Source organism: Choloepus didactylus, chromosome 2 (assembly GCF_015220235.1).
Source record: "Choloepus didactylus isolate mChoDid1 chromosome 2, mChoDid1.pri, whole genome shotgun sequence".
NCBI classification, from domain to species: Eukaryota; Metazoa; Chordata; class Mammalia; order Pilosa; family Megalonychidae; genus Choloepus; species Choloepus didactylus.
Genome location: NC_051308.1, coordinates 224254992 through 224277543, shown reverse-complemented (window position 1 = coordinate 224277543; position 22552 = coordinate 224254992). Strand labels below are relative to the sequence as shown.

General features: G+C 53.8%; 1 protein-coding gene across 3 annotated transcripts in view; it reads left to right on the top strand.

Moving 5' to 3' along the window:
- Positions 1-22552, top strand: part of MAN1C1 (mannosidase alpha class 1C member 1) — a 144868-nt gene that overhangs the window by 103170 nt on the left and 19146 nt on the right. For 2 of the 3 annotated variants that reach the window (XM_037828122.1, XM_037828124.1), the window contains exons 3-7: positions 4175-4290; positions 6722-6802; positions 13102-13196; positions 19387-19513; positions 22349-22442. In XM_037828122.1, the coding sequence (XP_037684050.1) occupies positions 4175-4290; positions 6722-6802; positions 13102-13196; positions 19387-19513; positions 22349-22442 (513 nt within the window). Of the gene's footprint in view, positions 1-4174; positions 4291-6721; positions 6803-13101; positions 13197-19386; positions 19514-19573; positions 19611-22348; positions 22443-22552 lie in introns of all 3 variants that reach the window. The other variant, XM_037828123.1, reaches the window with a different exon arrangement.

The window sequence follows — 22552 nt, the reverse complement described above, 5'->3', positions numbered from 1 at the left end:
AGAAGAGTTTGTAGAAGAGTCACAGAAGTAAGGGTGCATGAGGAGGCCACAGGGAATGTGAATGGCCTGTTTGGGCTTGGGGGGGATCTGGCCCTTGGAGCTGTTTGGAAACAAGGCTGGAAAAGTTTGGGACAGGGTGAGAAGGGCAATGGGAAAGCCTTGTCCTCAGGGAGCCCACAGTCTAGTTAGAGGGTGAGGCAGAGCCCCACGGTGTGGGAGGGAGTGGTGGGTACCTGAGCAAGAGGCCTGAGACAGCGCTGAGCGTGCTCCCTGGGCAGGGCGAGGCTCCTTGTCGCTGGAAGCAGAGAAGGCTGCCGATGGGAGGCAGACCTTGAAGAGTGTGTAGGGCTAGGACTTACTAAGAAGCACCAAGAGGCTTTCTTAGCGCAAAGGCCTGGAGATGGGAGCATGCAACATGTTCAGGAAGTGGAGTTGATGGGAGATGAGATCAGCAAGCTCTTTTGGAGTCAGCCTTATTGCATGGGTCCTGAGGAGCCATTGCAGGTTCCTGAGCCAGAGAGGGACCCAGTTGGGGCTGGTTCTAGGAAGACCGATCACGCAATGTACAGGGTGAATCAGAGGGGAAAGGAGGGGACCCTGGAGGCAGGAAGACCCTTTGAAGGCAGGTGCATACCCAGGCCAGGGATGGTGATGTTCTCAGCAGCAAACGCAGGTGGGATCCATGTGGCACTTTTCCTTGAAGTTGACCCAGGGTTTTGCAAGCTGCCTTCTTGTGCTGCACTGTCCTGCGGGGTGGAGGAAAGGACCAGGAATACCAGAGCATCACAGGGCCACGCGGAGCCCAGAGGCTGCCCAGGACCAGTCAGAGCAAGACAGGCCCACATTCTCTTGTGTTTATTCAGTTGAACACAGAGGTACCTAACATCATGCCAATTCCTTCCCACCCCCTGCCCCACTTAGTGCCCTTAGGATGTGGGTCCTACCATTATCCCGTTTTGCAGATGAGGAAAATGAGGCTCCGAGAGGTCAAGTGACTGGCTAATAAGCGATGGAGCCAGAATTTGAACCCACATCTCCCTGATCTTTAACCACTGTGTGAGGTGACCTTGAAAAGACCACTCAGCCTCCAAAGTGCAGAACCCCAGCACTGAAGCCACCACCCCCTTCCAGTGGGAAAGACCCCTTTGTCAGGCCAGTGTTTTCAGGTGAGCTGGGGGACCCCAGAAATTAGAACAATGACCTGATTTATCAAGCATACCTGTGCCAGGTACGTACAGGTGCATTTATCAGATGTTTTTAGGCCATGCCTGCGTGTGATGTATTTATCATACATCCATCCTAGCCCAGAGGTCTCAACCTCATTTCACAAATGAGAACTTTGAAGTTTAGAGCTTGCCCAAGCTGGGATTTGAACCCAGAGCTGTTGGACTCCTGGGCCTAGAAGGAAGCTGGTCCTTTATGAAGAGTGAGGAGGCAGAGCCAGAGCTGGAAGAGTGGGCCCAGAGAAGTTTCTAAGCTGACTGCCTGACTTTGTGCCCTGTTGCTTCTTTGCATATAAATGGTGGGCCCATTTGCTGAAAAGGCATAGAGATCCCACCTCCGGGAGCTGCCCCAGGGTGGCCACGGGTGCAGATGGAGTTGAATTCCAGACAGGGCCTTCTCTCCCGGGCAGCCTGGTCCCTGGGTAACCTTTGGCCTGAAATGAAAGGCTTTCCAATAAGTGCCTTGCTGGACTGCAGCCCAGTTGGGTGGTGGATAGGGGCAGTGGGGTGATTCAGGAGAAGGATTCGGGAACCCGAGAACAGGGGCAGAGACTTGCCAACAAATCTCTTAGCAAGCTTCTTCTCAGCCGGCTGCCTGGGGAGCATGTGGGGAGGAGGGTGGGGTCCCCAGAGAAGTCCTGGGGCAGAGCAGGTCACGAGGAGCGCTGGCTGCCTGCCTGCCTCCGAGAAGTCCTTGGTCCTGCAGGCTGGAGCCCGGCCCAGGAGAAGGAGGGCCCTTGGGGTGTAAACACCAAGCAGTCCAGGGCCTCAGTCAGAAATCGGATCCTCTAGGACAGCTCCAAGAACGCACAGCACGGGCTTCTTTTCAAACCGTAACTGATCATAGCAACCTCCTGCCCAGTGCGGGGCGGGAGTGGCATGGGGTTAACAGTCAGATCCGAAATAGTTTTCACAGAGAATTGAGAGGCCATGAGGTGCTGCAGAAAACACATTACACTCAGCTGGAGGCCAGTTCCAACCCTGCCCTGGGGGCCTATGAAATGAAGGTTTGGGCAGAACCATCTCGAAAATCCCTCCAGGTCTTTAAAAAACCAGAGTGATCTAACAAGAGGGGCCCAAGCTTCAGAGCCGGGAGTGTGTACCCCAGCCGGCAGGCACGCTGGCTTGGGCCGCTCCATCCTCTTGGGCCAAATGTGATGCACAGTGTCTCCTTGTCTGAGCATCTCCAGAGGAGAGCCATGTTCAGCCCTTGTCACCTATAGGGAGGCAGCCAGGGATAAACCAGGAAAGGATCAACTCTGGCTTTGGGATGTGTTTTCCCACCAATCCATGAGTGTGGGAAGGATTGTTTTTCTGGAGATTCACAGCAACCCAAATAACAAGCCATCACGGACACGTGACTCAGGATCAGGAGGCCACTCAGTGTTCTCCCACCCCCACCCATGCCTGATCTTTCCCCTCCCCCTCTCCCATCCTATTCCCAACCATACCCTTTACCAGACCTTGCCTGACTTAGAGAGGTAGTTAAGTGATTAAGTATCAGAAGGATTCCCTGCCTCCGAGTCAACACAAGTGAGCTGTTAGGGAAGCACTAATTAAGGAGATTAGATGCTAACCGAATAAGGAGGCACCCTCAAAGCTAGTGCTTCCAGCTCAAGTGGGGCTTGGTGCCTCTCACCAGCTCTAGAAGGGAGTGTCCCCAGGGGGAAGGCAAGCTGGTGATTCTCTGCAAGGAAGACATGGAAGAAACAGTTACTCCCCGTGGGGCCTACACCCTGGTCCCTAAGGGAAGTTGTTGCTGCTGGCGATGACTCTTTAGCTGTAAGGAGTAGATGGGAAGCGGCCACCTCTTCCAGGAAGCCCTCCAGATGGCCCCAGGCACATCTCTTTCTCTCACCCCCTCCTGCTTTATAGTCCTCTACACTCCAGGCTCTGATTGTGCCTGGTGGGGAAGTTTTCCTCAGCACTTTCCCGCCCAGTGCATGGTGTGGAAGGCTGTGGCTTTGCACTCTTAGTCTAGGATCTGAGGCTCGGGGGGCAGAGGCCAGCCCTCACAGTTCATGCTTTCATACTGACCCTTCTAGAGGGAGAGTGGCCACAAAATCTTTGGTTTGTGCATTTGTTTGGTTTCTTTTCCCAAACTTTCTCCCCACCCCCCAAAAGAAGTAAGTTTCTGATTATGCGAACAATCCATGAATTGAAAAAATCAAAAAGCACCTATAGTCCCCACACTCAGAGATAACCAGTGGACCACATCCTTCCAGATATAGTTTCGTGTGCATGTGTGCACACACACACACACACATTTGTTTTACAAAGACATTTTACTACTCTTTTTTTGCAACCCTTCTTATTCTTGTAACTTAATGGATCCCATGGCTGTCACTCCAAGTAAACAGACACAGGTCTACATCATCACCTGCACAGATGGCTGCATGGTATCTCGTTTTATATTTCAGCCATAATTTATATAACTAATCCCCTTGAATGAAACTTGGAAGTTTTTTCCAACTTTCCCCCATTATATATGGTACTGCAATAAATATCCTTTGGCTAAATATTTATGAGCATCTTTATTTTTTCATTAGAATAAAATAGGAGTAGAAATGGTGTGCTAGAGGAATTGCAATTTTTTTCCTTTGAGATTTTTGTTGCCAGCTACCAGGTCGCCCTCCCTCCAGCATCCTAGGAGGGGGGCGGCACACAGCCAGCACTAATTGCCTCACTGGCCAATACGAGCGGGCCGAGGTCTGGAAAGTGGCTCAGCCATGAGTGTGGCCTCTCCTGCCCGCTCTTTGCTGCCCTGAGGAAGAAGCAGCCTATGGGATGGGCGCCGGGTCTTGGACTAGCCTCCCCTGGTGCACTGGAGTCGCCTGGGACGCGGGCCTGGGGCCAGCCTTGGCCTGGGAGCCTGCCCAGGCATTAGGATGGCGCAGGATAGGAGGAGAAGAGCAGCCCTTGCTCATGCCTTTGATTCTGTTTTCCTGCAGGAGGGCTCAGCGGGGCGACGGTCATCGACTCCCTTGACACCCTCTACCTCATGGAGCTGGAGGAGGAGTTCCAGGAGGCCAAGGCCTGGGTGGAAGAGAGCTTCCACCTGAACGTGGTAAGTCCCACATCCTCAGGTTGGTCAGGCCACAGGACGCAAGAGGGCAGCAGGCTGCTCCACCCTGTCATCTGAGAGGCTCAGAGGGTCTCACCCAAGGCTGCACAACAGAGCAGTCCTGGAACCAGAGCTCCGATGGCCCTCGCTGCCAAGTCCCCTCTCCTAAGACCTGCCTGGGACACCAGTCCCACCCTGCTGCTCCCTGGATGTTAATCCTCTGGGCCTCCTCCCCTGGAAGAGGAGGCGACCATGACGACTCCTCCCCTCCCTGGGGTGCCAACCCCCACACAGCTTAGGCATATTGCTCACCCCCAGAAGTCGCTTCCAGGGCCAGAATCTATCGCACAGAGCAGCAGCCACAGCAACAGGGGAAGTGACTGTGGGTGGGAGAAGCCGGCCCACCTGCTCGGAGCTGTGCTGGTCTTGAGCTCCCCCTGTGCTGCTCTCTGGACATGGGGAGGGGGCCACGTCTCGTAAGAGAACCATGGCCAGGCCTGGACTCCCTTGGTTCCTAGCCTCCCGGGCATCCCCGACAAAGTCCAGGGCCTTGAGGAGGAAAGGGGTAACAGTGCCCAGAGGTCACAAAAGCCGTGAGTGCCAGACCCCACTCCCCGTGAGCTCCCAGCCCAGACGGAGGTAACAGGTCCCCCCAGGAGGCCTCAGCCCAGCTCAGGGAGAGGCCATTTCGGCAGCTCTGGGGAGCGAGCAATGGAGGTGGGTGGGAGGGGTGGGATCACCTCAGAGCACGCCGCAGGGCCTCCCTCCGGCGACATGGGTGCCAGTACCGGGGCTGAAGTGAGCGGATCTGGTTGGCTCCTGCAGCTCCTGCAGCAGGGAGACCTCTGCGGTTCGCCAGCACGGAGCTGGGCAGATAGACAGATGGGGGGGATGTCTGGAAAAGCAACGAGGTGGGAAACTTCCCCATTTGAGTCCTGGCTGTCATGAATCCCTCGAAACATCATTTAACCTCCCCCAGCCTTAGTTCCCTCAACTGTAAGATGGGAATGATGACAATAGCAACAAAACAATGTGTGATTCACAGCCTTGTTGTGAGGATTCAATGCAACGGGAGCTGTGAAAAGCATTTTATAACAATGCAAAACCCAGTCCAGATGTAAGGTGGTGGCTGCACAGCATAACTCTTGTGATTATTCGAGGTCGTTAGGCCAGCTGGTGGTTAGTGTGAAGTGTCAAACTGGAGAAGGCGCAGGAAGGAGCAGGAGGCAGGGGTTCCTGGGAAGCCCGTGGGCTGGTGGTGCCTCCTCTGGGTGGAGAGGGGCTGCCAGGTCGTGGCCGAGCCAGGGGTGCTGGCAATAGGAGGGAGGGCTGGGCAGGCTAGGAATGTCCTTGGAGGAAAGCAAGAGAGGCTCACTCTGCCTCTCAGAACCTTGGCTTTCTCATCCAAAATATGGGAATGATGACACCTGCCACACTGACCTCACCGAGCACCAGGAGGCTAAAAGAGAGAGGTGCTTTGAAAGTGCCCGTCAATGGAAGGTTCTCCTGGATAAAGGAATTGATATTGTTATTAAAAACAACAGACCACTGTGTGGGAGGTAAGGGACGCAGTTAACAGGCCCCGTCAATAAGACCGGCCCTAGCACTGGGCGGGCATTTTACATATAATATTTTATATTTGCATTTCCCCTGTCCCCGCTGCTCTGGAGATATTGTCATCCACTGTCTATACATGAAGAAGCTTGGGCAGGCTAAAGCTAAATATCTTGCCTGAAGTCCCCAAGCTAGGGAAGTGGCTCAGGTGGGATTTTAACCCAGATCTGGTCCTTGGCAAGTGCTGCGAACCCCTGACCCCCCATCTGCAGTCTAGTCTTAGGAAAGAAAATAAGAAAAATTAAGTCCAACGTGGGAGTGCCTGAGGGCTACAGAACCAGGGCCTGAGGAGTCGCTGGTTGTGGGACAAGCACCTGCCTGGCTCCCCTCCCTTCTGGCCCGTGGCCCTGTCCCTTCTACCCCAGAGCTTCCCCTGAGAGCCTCCCTCTTGCCCTGTCACCCCCAGGAGGGGCTGCAGCGTCTTCCTGCTAAGCTGAGGGGGCTCCCTTGTGGCCCAACTAGAGGAGGATTTGTGTCCCCTCAGGCTAAGCTTCAGCCAGCAGCTCCCCACACGGCTCTTGAGCTCCTTGGAGGAGAGCCAGGCACAACTTTGCTCAGATGGCCCCGGGCAAGGTCTGGGGAAGGAAGCCAAGTCCGGTGTTTATTGGGAACACTGTAAATGTGCAGCAGCAGCCTGCCAGGCAGGTGCTGGCCCTCCGCCTTCTGCTATTAAAACACCTCTGAGCACAGCCGGGCCCCTGGGGATGTCCCTGTGCCGGCGCAGGTGGAGCCCCATCAGCGGGCGTGGGGGCTGGTGCGGGGTCCTGCAGGCGTCCCATGAGTGCCCCCGCTCTCCCCCCTCCTCCTTTCTGTGCTGCAGAGCGGAGAAGCGTCCTTGTTCGAGGTGAACATTCGCTACATCGGAGGCCTCCTCTCGGCCTTCTACCTGACAGGAGAAGAGGTGAGTGGCCCCACCAGACCACTGTGCCCTAGACCCCTGGACCACCCGGGCTGGAAAGGGCTGCGAGATCATCCGATTGCCCCCTCATTCCACCAATGAGAAAACAGGTGATCAAGGAGGCAGGGATTTGCCCAGGGCCACCCACACCCCCTACTCCCCACACCTCCCTCCCCCCAGGCTCCTCAAGGACCTATTTTTCAGTTGCCCCCTGAAGACTCTTCCTCCTTTTCTCCTGATGCCTACGTTTTACTGCCCAGGGAGCCTGACCACCTCCCATAGTGGAAAGTAGATTCTCTGGGGCAACAACTGTGTCCACTCACTGTCCACTCACTTCCTCTCACAGCACCCAGCAAATACCTGGACCCACTACGTGCTTGTGGAGCAACTGGGCTGGTTTCCACAGTGTTGGTTTACAGGGTGGGTGAAGCCAAGATGATGGGGCCACCATTTCCACTGCCAGGGCTGTGGCTTTGTCCCCTCCTCAGCCACCCCTTGCCTTCCCCTCCTGGGCTGGGCATGGGCTCCAGGTCTCCAGGGCCAGTAGGCCAGAGAGAGGAGATGGGGCAGTCCAAGTCATCCTCACTGCAGGTCACCTGGTGTGAGCCCGAGGTGAGCTGTGCTGGCTTCCAGAAGGCAGGCCCTGGGCACCAGGTCAGAAAACCTGGATTTCATCCCCCACACCACACTGTTGTGGCCTTGGGCTGGTTCCTTCACCATCCCCAGGCCTCACTTCCTTCCCTGACATGGGGGGTGGGGTGGGGGGTGGATCCTGATACCCACTTGGGTCAAAAAGCTGCTGTGAGATGGGCTGGGAAGGGAAGGGCTCCAAAGCCCATATTCTTACCACTGCAAGGGAATTTGAAAACCACAGAGCGCTTTAGAAATGAGTGGCATCTTTGTCCCCTCCTTGTGAGCGCTGAGGATGGCGCAGCCCGACTGTCCCATGGTGAGGTTGGCAGAGTCCTCAGAACTCAGTCATGTCTGCTCCCTGCTCTCAAAGGGGCTGTGCGTTCAGCCCGGCTGCCGCCCCAGGCCGGACCCTCCAGCCTCAGCCACCCTCTCCCCACGCTCTCCTCCCTGCTCGGTCCACCAGAGACAGACAGTCATGGCGGCCCCCGTGGTGGAGCCGTGGAGGTGAGGCAGGCAAGCCACGGCAGCCACGGGAAAATCCCTCCTTCCCTCCACCACCATCTCCCCTTCCCTGATGCTGAGGCCACAGTCACAGGTGTGCGCGCTGTCTCTCTGGTTGCTTCAGCCTCTCTCCATCAAGCATAATAGCCTCAGCAGATTTGTCCCCAAATAATTGTAGATGGGAGCCCTTGGCTTTGAGCCACCCAAAGCCTGCATTCCATTTGAAATCCCCTGGACCAGGAAAATGACACATGGAACAGAAAAAAAGGAATTCATGTTCCTCACTGGCGCTGGCCCAGTGCGGGGCAGGGAGGAAGGCAGCAGGGGGCTCACAGGGGGTGGTTCAGGGACCCCAGCCATTCAGGAAGAAGCTGGCACCTCCTTAGACCTTTCCTTCCTTCCTTCCTTCCTTCCTTCCTTCCTTCCTTCCTTCCTTCCTTCTGTCCATCCTTCCATCTGTCTGTCCATCCATCTCACCTTGAGGTCTGTGGTTCTGAGAACTTGCTTTGGGTCCTTGATTCGCTAGAAGGAACCATCAACCTGGCCTCCCAGGGTGAAGATCAGACACTGGGATGTGGGTAGGTGTGCTTGAGACTTGAGAAACAGTTCAAAAAGCTCAAGGAACCCACTAGGATAGCTACGATTAAAAAAAAAAAAAAACAATGGAAAATAACAAGTGTTGGCAAAGATGTGGAGAAATTGGAACCCTCATGCATTACTGATGAGATTGTAAAATGGTGCAGCCACTCTGGAAGAGTGAAAAACAGTTTGGTGGGCCTTCAAAGAGTTAAATATAGAATTACCATATGACCTGGCAATTTTCCTTTCCTACATATATACCCAAAAGAATTGAAAACGGACTCAGGCAGATACATGTGTACACCAATGCTTGTAGCAGCGTATTCACAATAGCCGAAGGTGGAAACGACCCACGTGTCCATCAACAGAAGAATGGATAAACAAAATGTGGTCTTTTCATACAGTGGAATATTATCCAGCCATGAAAAGGAATGACGTTTGATTCATGCTACAATATGGATGAACCTTGAAACATTAGGCTAAGTGAAATAAGCTAGGCACAAAGCTACAAATATTGTATGATTCTGTTTATATGGAATATCTAGAATAGGCAAGTTCCCAGAGACAGAAAGTAGATTAGAGGTTGCCAGGAGCCGGGAGGAGAGAAGGAAATGAGGATTATTGCTTCATAGCTACAGAGTTTCTGTTTGGGATGATGAAAAGTTTGGGTAATGGATGGTGGTGATGGTTGCACAACATTATAAATGTAATTAATGCTAATGAATTGTATACTTAAAAATGGTTAAAATGACACATTCTGTGTTATATATATGTTATCACATTTTAAAAAAAACCCTCGAGATAGAGAAGTGGTTGGCAGACTCCTGAGGTTATCGAAGCAGCCGTGTCTTACAGCCACACATCGTGCCCCTCTCTGTCCCCTGAGCACTTCTGCGTGGCAGGTGCAAGCTGCATGCTTACGTGCACGGTCTCATCTGATCCTCATGACAGCCACGGGGGATGGTGCTATCACCAATTTGCCAATGAGGAAACCGGAACTCAGCTAGAAGACGCAACTTGCTCAGGGTCGCCGTCTCAGGGCCCTGCTGGGATTTGCGCCGAGGGTGTCAGCTCCTGCCCCTGTGGCCTTGCCGCCCTGGGCCTGGGTCTTATTTCTCGTCACCTGGCCTGTCGTTGCTGCTCGTTACCAGGGCTTGGCCATGCCAGACTGGACACTGACTGAGGCCTTGTTCTTCTCTCGCTTCTGTCTCACACTCAGTGGGCACCTGGTATGCAGGTGTGTCCATTCTTAAAATTTCTCATGGATATTTGTGCAAAGAACGTTGAAGGAGACCCCACACCCCTTCCTGGGCTGAAGCCTCTTTTTGCTTGGAGGGACCCTGAAGGAGGAGAGGCCTGCTGGGTAGACCAGCCCCACCGAGACTCACTCCCATGAAAATAACAAGCATAAGCACAGTTGCACCAGGTGACATTTCCCAGCACTTTACAGTTTACAGGGCACATTCACGTATATACATCCTCTCATTTGATTTCCTCAAAAACCCTGTGCAGCAGCCAAGCAAGTGTCACCATCTGTGCTGGTTTGAATGTATTATGTCCCCCAGAAAAAGCCATATTCTTTGATGCAATCTATGGGGCAGACATATTAGTGGGGATTAAGTTGCAACATTTGGATTAGGTTGTTTGCATGGAAATGTGCCCCACCCAACTGTGGGTGATGACTCTGATTGGATAATTTCCATGGAGATGTTGGCCCGCCCATTCAGGGTGGGTCTGAATTAAATTACTGGAGCACTATATAAGCTCAGACAGAAGGAGCAAGCTTGCTACAGCCAAGAGGGACACTTTGAAGAATGCACAGAAGCTGAGAGAGGAGCTGCAGATGAGAGACAGTTTGAAGATGGCTGTTGAAAGCAGACTCTTGCTCTGGAGAAGCTAAGAGAGGACAAACACCCCAAGTGCACCTAAGAGTGACATTTTTGAGGAACTGCAGCCTAGAGAGGAATGTCCTGGGAGAAAGTCATTTTGAAACCAGAACTCTGGAGCAGACACCAGCTATGTGCCTTCCCAGCTGACAGAGTTTTTCCGGACACCATTGGCCATTCTCCAGTGAAGGTACCCGATTGTTGATGACTTACCTTGGACACTTTATGGCCTTAAGACTATAACTTTGTAACCAAATAAACACCCTTTATAAAAGCCTATCCACTTCCGGTGTTTTGCATTCCGGCAGCATTAGCAAACTAGAACACCGTCCCATTGTGCAGATGAGGAGCCTAAGATGCAGAGAAAGTACATGGTTCACCCAGGGTCACAAACTGCTGCGTGGGAGAACCTGAACCCAGGCTCTGACTCCCAGCCCAGTGCCCTTTCCACTCTACGGAATGTGATTCTCTCTGTTCTCTCTCACCCTGTGCTGGAACCCCTTGCCCCTGGCTGTCTGAGGCCATATGTGTTGGAGAGACAGCCTGGTGTCCTGCAAAAGAGCCACTTCTAGTTCTGCAACCTTGGGCAAGTCCCTTCTCTGAGGGTCAGTTCTCTCATCCTCAAAGTGGGTCAACCCCTTCCCCTCTGGCTATGGCAAGGATGGGAAGTGATGTAGCCAAATCACCGGCGACTTGCCAGGTAATGCCAGGGATCGGCCTTTTGTCTGCACACACCCAGCCCGCATCCTCCCTGGGACAGCTGAGACCTTCTCTAGGGCTTTCCAAAGGAGAGGACCCTGGCTGGCTGACAGAGAGGGGCAATTAAGAAGAGTCAGCTTGGGGTCCTAGGGCAGGGTGCCTGGAGCTCAGCATCTGGTTCTGGGGGTCTGTTCCTTCACCAAGGGGCCACCTGCTTTGTGCCTCTGGCTCAGCCTCTCTAGGGATCAGGTGAAGCCATCAAGAGCCTCAAATGAGAGACAGCCAGTGGCTTCTGAACCTGGCTGCCCGCTCGAGTCCCCTGGAGAGCAGATTCTGTGGTTCTGGGGTGATGCAAGGCTCTGGAATCTGGATTTTATACAATCTCCCCCCAAAGAGATTCTGATGTGGCTGGCTGGTTCCTGGGCTCTCTCCCAGGGTCTGCTCTCTGACAAAGGGGCATTATTATCTTCTCCCACCCTTCATGCCACGCCAGTGGAATTCCACCTCCCCTTCTGATGGAAGAGAACTGCACCCATTCCCAGTTTGAAGTGTTCTCAAATTCCTCCCCCACTGCATTCCCTGAACAATTGCCTCAGCTTTTCTTAATTGTCTGTATTGGGGGTGGACTTAAGAAGACTGTTTTGTAAGGACACGCAGGAGGTCAGCAGAGTGGCTAACCCTGTGCTCCAGGAGAGAAAAGAAACAGGTGTTCTCCCACAGGATCAGTTGCTGAGGGGCTTGTGTCTCATCTTTTAAAAAATAAACAACATTTATTATAGGTCTGTTACAATTATAAAAATAGCACAGAAAATAGAGGTAAGCCAAATGAAGAACATAAAAACTCCATGAGCCCGTCCCTCCAAGACCGTTATTAATACTTTGGTGTATTTCTTTCCCATGCATATATATGGGAATATTCACACACACACACACCATTTTTTAGAGAAGTTTTGAAATATTTCTCTCTTAATTGGTTATAAACTTTCTTTGCTATTAAATATCTTTGTGCAACATTATTTTAATGGCCACATGGTATTCCAAGGCATGTTGAACCAAATTTAACCCCTTCTTTTTTCTTTACTTAGAGTAGTTTCCATTTTTTTTCCACTCTTCTGAACAATGCTGGAATAAATAGCCAGAAAGCGAAACCTTCACTGCATCCTTGATTATTTCCTTAGAATAAATTGCTAGGAAAGAAACCCGTGGGTCCGAGGGTAGCAGGCCCTTTGGAATTAATCAAACAGCTCAGAAGAATTGCTCGAGGGGGTCAGAGCTGGGCCCCTGAAACCTGGGACCTGTTTATGGCGATTGTGCTGGTGATTTAGAAGCCATTCACCCTCTCCCTTCCTCTCTCCATATGGGAAATGGGAGAAGTGGGCAGAATCAGAAGGTCAAAGGGGGAAGGGCCCTTGGACACGTCCAGCACTTCCCCTGGTTTTATACACTAGAAACTACTGCCCAGAGGGACCGAAAAGCACAGGGATGCTAAGTCGTGGACCGAGGACTGGAACTGGGGCTGTGGCCCCCAGCCCAGGGCTTTTAACACACCGCCCGTCCTGCACGTGGGCAGGCACTGACCATCGCTCCCGCCCCCTTGGCCATGTTTTCATCAGGACTTGGAGGGCCCCCCCCACCTCGAATCTCCCCACTGGTCACCCCAATCACAGTGATGATCCCTGAGCCTGTCTCACAGCCCTGACATTGTACGTGCTTGCCAGCTAGCACATTCCTCCCATTTCATCACACCCCAGAAGAAGGCAAAATTATCCTCATACAGATAGAGAAACTGAGGCTCAGAGAGAAGTGCCTCACCTGAGGCCAAATAACCAGGATTTTGTGGAGCCAAGTTCACATCCGTGCCTGTCTGGCTGCAGAGCTTCACGTAGCATCCCTCCCGCCCAGGGCCCCGGGAGCCTTCGCGCGTTTATCCTGCCAGCAGCTGCATCTTAGAGCAACACCATCGCAGCCAGTCGGGTTCAAGATGCCCTTGGCCCTTCCTTACAGGTGTTCCGAATAAAGGCCATCCAGCTCGGGGAGAAACTGCTGCCCGCCTTCAACACCCCCACCGGGATCCCCAAGGGCGTGGTGAACTTCAAAAGGTAGGCCACCCTCTTGCTCCCCATTTGTGGCCTCGGTTGCCTTAGCACCCCCAGCTGTGCACCTGCCTGGGTGGGGGTGGGATGGGGGCAAGTGCACGGGCTCCAGGGGCCATTGGGCAGTCAAGCAGGCATGGGGCTCTTCATTTTACAGATGAGGAAACGGAGGCACAAGGTAGAGGATAGTCACTGCCTCAGGAACCACAAAGAGTCAGCGGCTCAATGAATGCCCCAATCCAGGACTCTCCAAACCTGGTCCTTGGGGTTTAGGCCATGCGAGGGCTGGTCTTCCCAGAGTGGGGAGGGGCAGCTGTTGCTCTGTGAATATCCCGCAGCACTGCTTGACTCACAGCCCTCCTGCCCCAGCCGCCCTCCCTCCCCAGCCAGGGCTCAGGGCCCAGTATGTGCTTCCTGCTCTCCCCCGATGAGGAAGTACCTGAAACTGCAGGGAGTCTCAGGACCTCAGGCAGAGGGACCCCTGATCTGAGGAGGGACCGCCTTCTGCTGCTGACCCCCACCCCCAGCACCCAGGACAGCTGGGGCTCAGTAACCCGGTGTCAGAACCCAGAGGGACTTCTGGGAGTGTCCACAGGCTCCGGGTGGTACAGGCCCCACCAGATCCCAAAGGCCAGGAATTAGCCATTCCCGGACAGGAACTCAGAACTTCAGACTCTGTTTCTAAATTATAATATGTAGTGGAGTTTTCTTTTCTTTAAAAATAATAAATTCTTGTTGCAGAAAATGTGGATTATACCAGGAATTTTGGATAGGACCCAAACATGTAGGCTACTAGTTGAAGTACCATTGGTAATATTTCTTTCTACTGGCTCAGTTTAAAAACATTTATTTTTATTGGCTGTTTCCATCATTCCTCTCCTACTCTGTTACTCAATTTGGCATCTGAACAACAGTTTTTCTGGGCTGTCACGAAGTCACAGAAGGACAGAGGGGGAGGGCCTTGAGAAGGATGGACCAGGGCCGCAGCTCCACGCAGCTCCAAAGCCTCGGGCCCTCACCTGCTCCACCACACTGCCTCCCCATGGGGGGCTGTGAGTGTGTTTATAGCCCCTCACTTTCCACAGGGCGCCGCTGAGACCCAGAGAGGGGAGGGGATGGGGTCAGAGTCAGGCAAGCTCATGGGCGAGCCAGCTTTCAGATCCATCCAAGTGTGAATGTCTTGCTCCTGGAGTACCCAGTTGTGCCCATGACGCTGTCTTCCCTTTCCTTATTCTGTCCCCTCCACTTGGAGTGCCTCCTCTTACAACTCCCCTGGCCCGCCAAGCCCACTTCAATGCCTCCTTTCCCATCAGAGCCAGAGGTCTTTTCCTCCTCTGACCTCACAGGCACTTTGTCTTCTCCCTTTATGGCCCTGGTCACGCTTGTCCCTGTCCTCCCTTCCCTGCCTGGGAGCTTCTTGAGAGCTGGTTCCACGTCCAATCTTTGTTCATTCATTCATTCAACAAATACTCACTGAGCACCTACCTGTGCTTGGCACTGCATGTGGGACAGAAAGTGAAAACTAACAATAACAACTATTCCTGCCGTTTACTGAACAATTACTACGTGCCAGACATTGTGCTAAATGTTCCTGTGCATCACCGCTGAGGGTGTGCACTTTTATTATCCCCATTATTCAAATGGAGACTCAGATGAAGTGACTCAAGCAAGGTCTAGGAGCTGGAAAGTAACGGAGCCAGGATTTAAACCCAGAATTTCTGATTCCAAAGCTGTGCTCTTAACACCCACCCGGCTCTCCCTCCGAGAACCTGCTGTCAGGGCACCGTACACCTGCCCTGGTGCTGCCTGGGGCAGGCCCCTGAGGACAGTTGCAGGAGGCACCCCAGCCGGCCGCAGCTCCTGGCTCCCTGGTTCCGGGAGCTTCCTGGGATCATCCCTGAGGCCTCGGGCAGCCCTGAGCCTGGGGGGAGGCTCCAGTATTTCCATTGCACTGGACTCAGGGGCCCCATCTCCAGAGGGATTTCTTATCTCGTGGCTCTCAAACCAACAGTGGCTTGGGCGGGTCAGCTGCCCGGGAGCCAGAAGAGGATGCTGGAGAGAAGGCAGGGGCCCTGCTCTGGTCAGAGAACCTGCGGCTCCCTCTATCTCGGGGAAGTCACACCCTTTGTGACTTCTTCATCCACAGCCCTCCTCTCTCTGGCCTGAAAGCATTCCAGGGGCTATATCTCATTTAAATCTCACAGGCAGCTGGGATGCATCCCCCGGGGTGAATCAGAACCCGGGTCTCCAGGCCAGGATTTTGTCCTTTGTTGGCAGCCTCAGAGCTGCAGACACACTGGCCACTTGGCCTCCGCTCAGCTTCCTCCTCCACCAGCACGGATGGGAAGCCCAGAAACAACACGCTGTCCTCCTGGCTCCTCTCCCGGGCCGAGCCTCTGGGGCCTTACTGCTCGGGGTCCAGGACAGGATCTTGGCAAGAGTGACCCTCCCTCCTCTGTGCCACGGCTGCCTGCCCCAAGCCCTGCAAACTGCACAGAGGCCAGACTCTGCTGCCCGCTGGCTCGTGTCTCCGAGCATGGACCTGTCCCAACCCAGATCCCCACATTTCTGATTAAGGAAGTGCTTTTATTTTTAGGCTCTTTGCATGCTGTCAGTGCTGTATACATATGTATGTAGATGCATATTTCCTGGCAACATCTTCTTTTTGTCTCTGGGTAGGAGAGTCTGTTGCTAAAAATGCCTCCCTGTTCGACCAGTGAGAACGCCAGGGATGTGTGCATCCGGGGGTTCTACCCTCTGGGACAGGCCTGCTGGTGGGCATTGGACACACAGCGCTGCCCCTACTCCCTGGCATGGCTCACTGTGGGCAGTGCTGAAAGGGCTGGAACTCAGGCCCCAGTAGGATAAGTAGATATCTAGGCCTCTGTCCCAAACTGCCAGGTGGGGGGGGGGGGCAGTGAGGGGATGGCCCCAAGTAAGGATGAGCCTCTCCCCTCCCCTATGGGGCACTGAGCTGCCATGTCTGTGCATGCAGGCCTGGGAAGCAGAGTAGCGACAGCCTGCCACTGTGACCTGCAGGGACCCCGGACCCCAGGAGAATGACGTGGCCAGTGAAAGGACGACTGCAGCTGAATCAGTCTCTCTCATGCACATGGCCTCCTTCCCTTACCGCCACACACATGCACCCTCAACGCACAGATCCACAAGCTCACCTTGGTCACACACAAATACTCATTTACACAGGCACGCTCCTGCCACGCACACACCTCTGAACAGCTGCTAACATTTATTGGGCATTTACTGTGAGCCGGGCACAATGTGAGCATGTCATGTGGATCATCGCTTTTCACCTGCACAATAGCCCCGTGAACCTCTTTCACCAGGGAGGAAACCAAGGCTCGGGGAGACGAGGTAACACAGCCAGGGTGTGAGGTTCGAACTAGAGTCCCAGTCCATGTGTTTCCAGAGTTCACAGTTGTACCATGCACAGGCCCCCATGGAAGCATCAGCCAGGTGGAGGGCAGGGGTGTGGAGCAGGCCCTTCCTCCAGGGGAGAGAGCACAGGGGGAGAACCCACCTGCAGGCTGCAGCGGGGCCCGGAGATGGGAGAGGAGGACAGAGCTTCCCGTGAACCCACGGACTCTGAGGGCAATTGGGGACCCCCTGGCCTCTGGGATTGTGCCCAGAGCAGATGCACTTGGGGGCAGTGCTGGAGGGGTGCAGAGAACCGGGGGTTTCCATTTGAGTCAACCCTACCAGCACCACCACTTAACTCGCTGTGTGACCGTGGAAGTGTCCCCCCCTCTCTGAGCCCCAGTATCCTCACCTATAGAATAAGGATGACACTCTCTGCTTCGGAAGCCGGCTGTGAAGGTATAAAATACCATCGCTGCCTGGCACCCACCAGGCGCTTACTAACAACAGGATGAACAGCAGAATGTACACGCGCTTAATTACATGAGGATAACAATGAGAATAATCACATGCATAATTTATACCTCACAACAACTCAGTGAGGTTTGAATATCTTCACTTAACGGATGAGGAAATCGAGGTCTGGGAAGTTGGCCCGCCTGCCTGAGGTCACAGAGCTGGGAGAGGAGCGGCCGGCACTGGAGGCCCGGCCTGAGACGGGGAAGGCGCAGAGCCACCGGCCGCCCCTGCCCAGGGCCCCTCTGCTCAGGAAGCCCACTTGGGAGGGTGAGCGGGTGGGGGCGGGAGAGAGGAAGGAGGTGAGAACAAAAGACTGCTGGGCAGCTGGTGGCTTTTTTCTTACCTTGAACTTCCCTGGGAAGGCAGGAAGCATCAGTTATTCAGGAAACCCTCTGAGGATACCCCTGAGATCACAAGCTGGAGAGGGGCTAGCTCTCCCCTCCCTCTGGGTGAGTGTGGTGCCGTGTGGCAGGAGACCCCCCCTCCCCATTAGGAAAAGGCCAGCGCACCTCAGTTTGAATCCTGCCTTCACCTTCGACTGGCGTATTGGGATTAATGAAGCTTTACCTTGTGGGATTTAAAGGAAGCAGTGATGCAGCCTGCTTGCCCCAGTGTCTGGCATATTGCAGCAGCTCCATAAACAGAAGCTGCTTTGTTTGTTACCCAGGAGCCAGGTCCCAGTCTCTGTGCAGCCCATGCCTCCCCCACCCACCCCTGCCCCCAGGTCAGCGGAATACCCAGAGAAGTAGAGACAGGGTGAAGAGGGCAGTCGTTGTCTCTATATTTGTTGAGGTTATCTGCTCCCCAGACGTCTCAAAAACAAGTCCTCCATCCGCTTCTGGAAGCTGGGAAACTGATAAGCATCCCTACTTTCCGGGGCCTGAGAAAAGAGTTTTGATAAGAAGCCTCAGGGGAGCCCCCAGCTCCTCTCCAGAAAAAGCAGTGACCTCCCAGACCCTCTCTCCCCACCCTCAAGCTGGCCTGTCTCTAGGAGAGAAAGATGGGGGCCAGTTCCTGGGAAGCAGGACTGTCCCTATCAAGGAAGCAGAAAGGCTGCCCAAGGCCCCCCTGCAGGGCCAGCCCCTCAGCCTGCCCACTAACTGCATCTTGGAGCCCCTACGAAGGTGAGGAGCTCACTACACCACCTCCCTGCCCTCACCTTCCTGCAAAGACCCCATCCCCTGGTTGTCCCAGATGTCCCTCAGGAAGGATAATCATGATACAGATTAGGAAACTGAGGCACGTGTAGAGGAAGCAGCCTGCCCAGGCCACCTGCATTCTGCACCTTTTTCTCTCTTACTCCTCACCAAAGCCCTAGGGGTGAAAGCTGGGAGGTTTTATCATGACCGTTTAGTGGATGCAGAAACAAAGGAGCATGGAGATTAGGCAGCTTGCCCAAGTCTTCTCAGCCAAAACACTTGAACCTGGAGTCTTCTGCTCAGATCTCAGGGAGGTCTCGGGGAGAGTAAGTGAGAAGACGTAGAAAGGCAGGGTCCTTGCTTATTATATGATAAAAGGAGAAGCAGGCTAGCCCGGTGCAAAGGACAAGCTTGGCATCAGAGGCAGCTTTGGGGTCCCAGCTGCTCTACTTAATATGATCTCGTGCAGGTGACTTAACTTTTCTGTGCCTTGATTTCTCTGTTGGTAAATGGGGTAGATGAGAGGATTAAATAAGATCCTGCCTCAGAATCTTATTTCCTGAAAGCACCCAATAAATGGAAGTGGTTGCTTAGCCTTCTCCAGCGAGGCTGCAGGGCCATGCTGACATACCAAATACCTCGGTGTTCCCGAGAAGCGTGTGGTTAATGGGTGATGACACCTCTGCTCCTAGGGCCCTGCTTCTTCCGTCCCTAACCCCGGGCTTCCCCAGGCTCTGGCAGCTCCAGGTGTGTGGTCACACTAGGGCTGCCTGCCCATCGGCTGTGGGTGCCGCGGAGCCTCTTGCTGTGTCCTTGGGCAGCACCGACAGCTATGGGCAGAGGGAAAGGGCCACATGGGGCCCCATCCAGGTCACTCTACTGCCTTTTGATGTGTCCCCATTTGGACCTGAGCCATAGCACCACTTAATCTCCACCTGCAGAACCTCTGATTGCAAGCCAGAGTCCTCACAGAGGGTTCTCTGGGATCTCCGTGGTCCCTGACAACTTATTGCTGTTACCTGTAAATGTAGCATAACTTGTGTGCCAGGTCTCGGCCGCCAAGGCACTTAGGAGCTGCCCGCCCACTGGGCAGCTGTTACTCTTAGCAGAGAAGGGAGCCAGGCCAAGCAGGTGGGTGACAGTGGCTCCTTCTGTCTTTTCAGTGGCTCCAATGGGAGCTGGGGCTGGGCGATGGCAGGGAGCAGCAGCATCCTGGCGGAGTTTGGCTCCCTGCATTTGGAGTTCTTGCACCTCACGGAGCTCTCTGGCAACCCCATCTTCACTGAAAAGGCAAGTCCCAGCCCCCATCCCGCTCCCTCCCAAAATAGCTCCTCCCTCTTGTCTCCACAGGCAGCTGAAGGATGAGCACTTGGAGGCCATGGGCTGGGTAAGTGGGGAACCCAGGAGCTCCCAAGCCACCACTAATCTAGTAATATCGATCTACTTGTACCCCAGATGGCAGGGGGCAGGGAAGGTGAGCTCAGGGAGCAGTCTGGAGAAGGCTTTGTCAGATAGATGCCTGTCAGCTCCGGGTAGCACATACACGTGGAATCCGGAGAAAGTGGAGCAACTAAAATGTACAGTCTGGGCACCTGCCCTTTCCTGGGACATTTAACACTTTCATGTGAGGCCCGCCTGCCTTTTCCTTCCAGATGCCAGCCTCGCTCCTGCTGGCAGCAAGGGGTGGTGAGAGGCAGCACCCAGGTCACTTCTGGTCCTGACCTCTGCCTGTACCTGCCCCTCGGCAGAGTCAGTTCCTTGGCATCACAGCCCTTGGCAGTCCCCACTGTCTAGAAATGTCTCCTGGGGGCCAACCCGAAACCAGACAAGGGACATGTGCTCACACCGACCCTCTGAGTTGCTCAGGCCCCCCAGTTGTCCCTTCCTGAGACCTGCCTAGGGGAGATGGGACCAGCACCTGCAGAGGCCTCCAAGAAGAGTCTTTTTTGAGGCCCTGACTCCCAAAGCCTTCTCTTCCCTCTGGGATGTTGGTTTCTTTAAATGGGAAAGGAACTGGAAGACCCGGGGTTCTGCCCTCTGCCCAGTGGCTCCCAGTTTCGTGTCAGCCAGCCTGCTGCAGCACATCACCTGGCACACCTGCCAGAACACAGATGTCTGAGCTTTACCTCCAGGCCTTAGGAATCTGCATTCTAGAAAGCACCCACGTTCTTTTCTCTTGCCCGGTTTGGGACCACTGCTTACCTAGTGTAAGACTCTACTCAAGAGCTCCCCAACATCTCCTTGGCTTATTACCACCCTTAAACAATCCATCCTGCAGTTCGACCTTCCTTCAGAAACTTTTCCCTTATAAATGAGAGGGACTCTGCCTCCCTGTGACACCCATTTCCAAAGTTCATTGAATAACTGGAATCCTACTTCCCAATCGGTCTTATTTTCTGATCCGTTTTCCCACCTCCAAGCCCCTTCCCCCTACCTGCTTCCACTGCTCTTCAGTCAAACTCCTCTAGGAAGGAGTGGGACAGGGACTCTACTCCCTGGTTAGTCTGGAAACAATAGGGCCACTGCCTGTGCACCTGCTGTGAACTGGGCCTGTTATAATAGCTCTTCTCCCAGCATCCCATGAAGTTACCCCCACTTTACAGAGGCGGAAACTAAGACTCAGAGAGGGTAGACAGCTGCCCGGGGCATCCAGCTGGTGAGTGATGAAGCCAGATTCAGACCCAGGACCCACAGGCACGAAAGCCCATGCTCTCCCAGACCAGATGAGCTCAGCAGGCTTCAGACTCACTGCAGAGAGGTTTCTCGGGGGTCCATCCATCTCTCTCTCTCCCATTACATTCTATGACTATTTTCATTCTGCAGTCCTGCCTCCCACTGAGGCGATTATTGCCAGTCAACAAATTAGCCCACATTCTAGAAGTGCCCGCACCCTCCAGGGGAGCTAATGTAGCCTGCTTCACTGCTCACCACCAGGAAGTCTGGAATACTTCAGGTAGAGGCACATCCCTGTCCGCCATAATGGACGCTATTAGCATAAATGGATATGGAATCTCATGTGGCAAAGCAAAGTGCTGTGCCCTGGAAGGGAAGGCCTGACAGTTAAAAGGCTGCTCTCCCCTGCTCCTGCCCTTATAGATAAATCTAGTAGCCTGATGCAGTACCGCCCAGGGCCTTTCTTTCCCCATGGATTCTGTCCTGGGTAGGATTTAATGTCCCACAGAGCAGAAGCCTGTGGACAAAGCCTTCCCAAATCCTGCTTCTTGCCCTTCTCACCCCAAAGCTTGCAGATCCAAACTCTTCTTGTCCAGCTGGGGTGGCCTCTTGCTGCATGACACTGTGTGGTCACTGCCCTGGTCCATGTGGGACTCAGGGATAACGCCACGTGGTGCGGGGAGTACAGGCAGTGAGGTCAGTCACACCTGATTCTCTCCTGGCTCTATTAACCGGTGACCCTGGACAAGTCACTGAACTGAGATACAGGTGTCTCGTCTGTTAAGCTGAGATGATAATTCCTTAAAGGCTGCTCTGAGAGCTGGAGATAACGTGTATCAAGAGTCTGGTTCAGAGGAACCATTTGATAAAGGTTCAACAGCTGTTATTGTTGTCCTGATTGTCATTATTATTATTAAACCCTTGAGATGCCTATTAGGGCAAGGGGGTTTTCAGGAACCCACCTCTCATCCGAAGTGTCAGATGAAATAATGTATGATGAGGTTGAACCACACGAAATTGCTAATATTTGGCCATTTTGACCTATTAAAAGAGCAATTTTACTTAACACTTACAAATGAGCTACCATCACTTATATGAACCCCATCCCCCGAAAGGCCTCCTCCTGCAAAGCATCAGGCAATGAGGAAGGGTTGAGGTGAAGGTGGGGTGGTGGGCTGGGGCAGAGGTTGGCAGGGAGCTGGGCAGAGTGCTCAGGGCAGCGGTGGTGGGTCAGGCACCACCGATGCCATGTCCTGCACGTGGGCACCAGGGCAAGGCCAGCTCACGGCCTCTGGGCACAGAGTGGGCCATTTGTTACGCAGCACTCCCTTGCTGCCTCGTAGAAAACGATTTCCTCTGTGCATTCAAACAAGCTGCCTCCCATCCTTGGTGGCCTGGGAGTCACTCAGCTTCTTGGGAGAGGGAAGCTGACCTGGGTCTGTCTCTCGGCAGGTCAGGAACATCCGCAAGGTCCTCAGGAAGATTGATAAGCCCTTCGGCCTCTACCCCAACTTCCTCAGCCCAGTGAGCGGGAACTGGGTGCAACGTGAGTAAAGGGGCCCCTCGGAGGCCCTGGCACCCTCTCAGCTCATTCAACCAATGTCTGCTGAGGCTTCTTGGGTCCTGGCCCTGTAGTCATGCATTTACCCAAGTCAT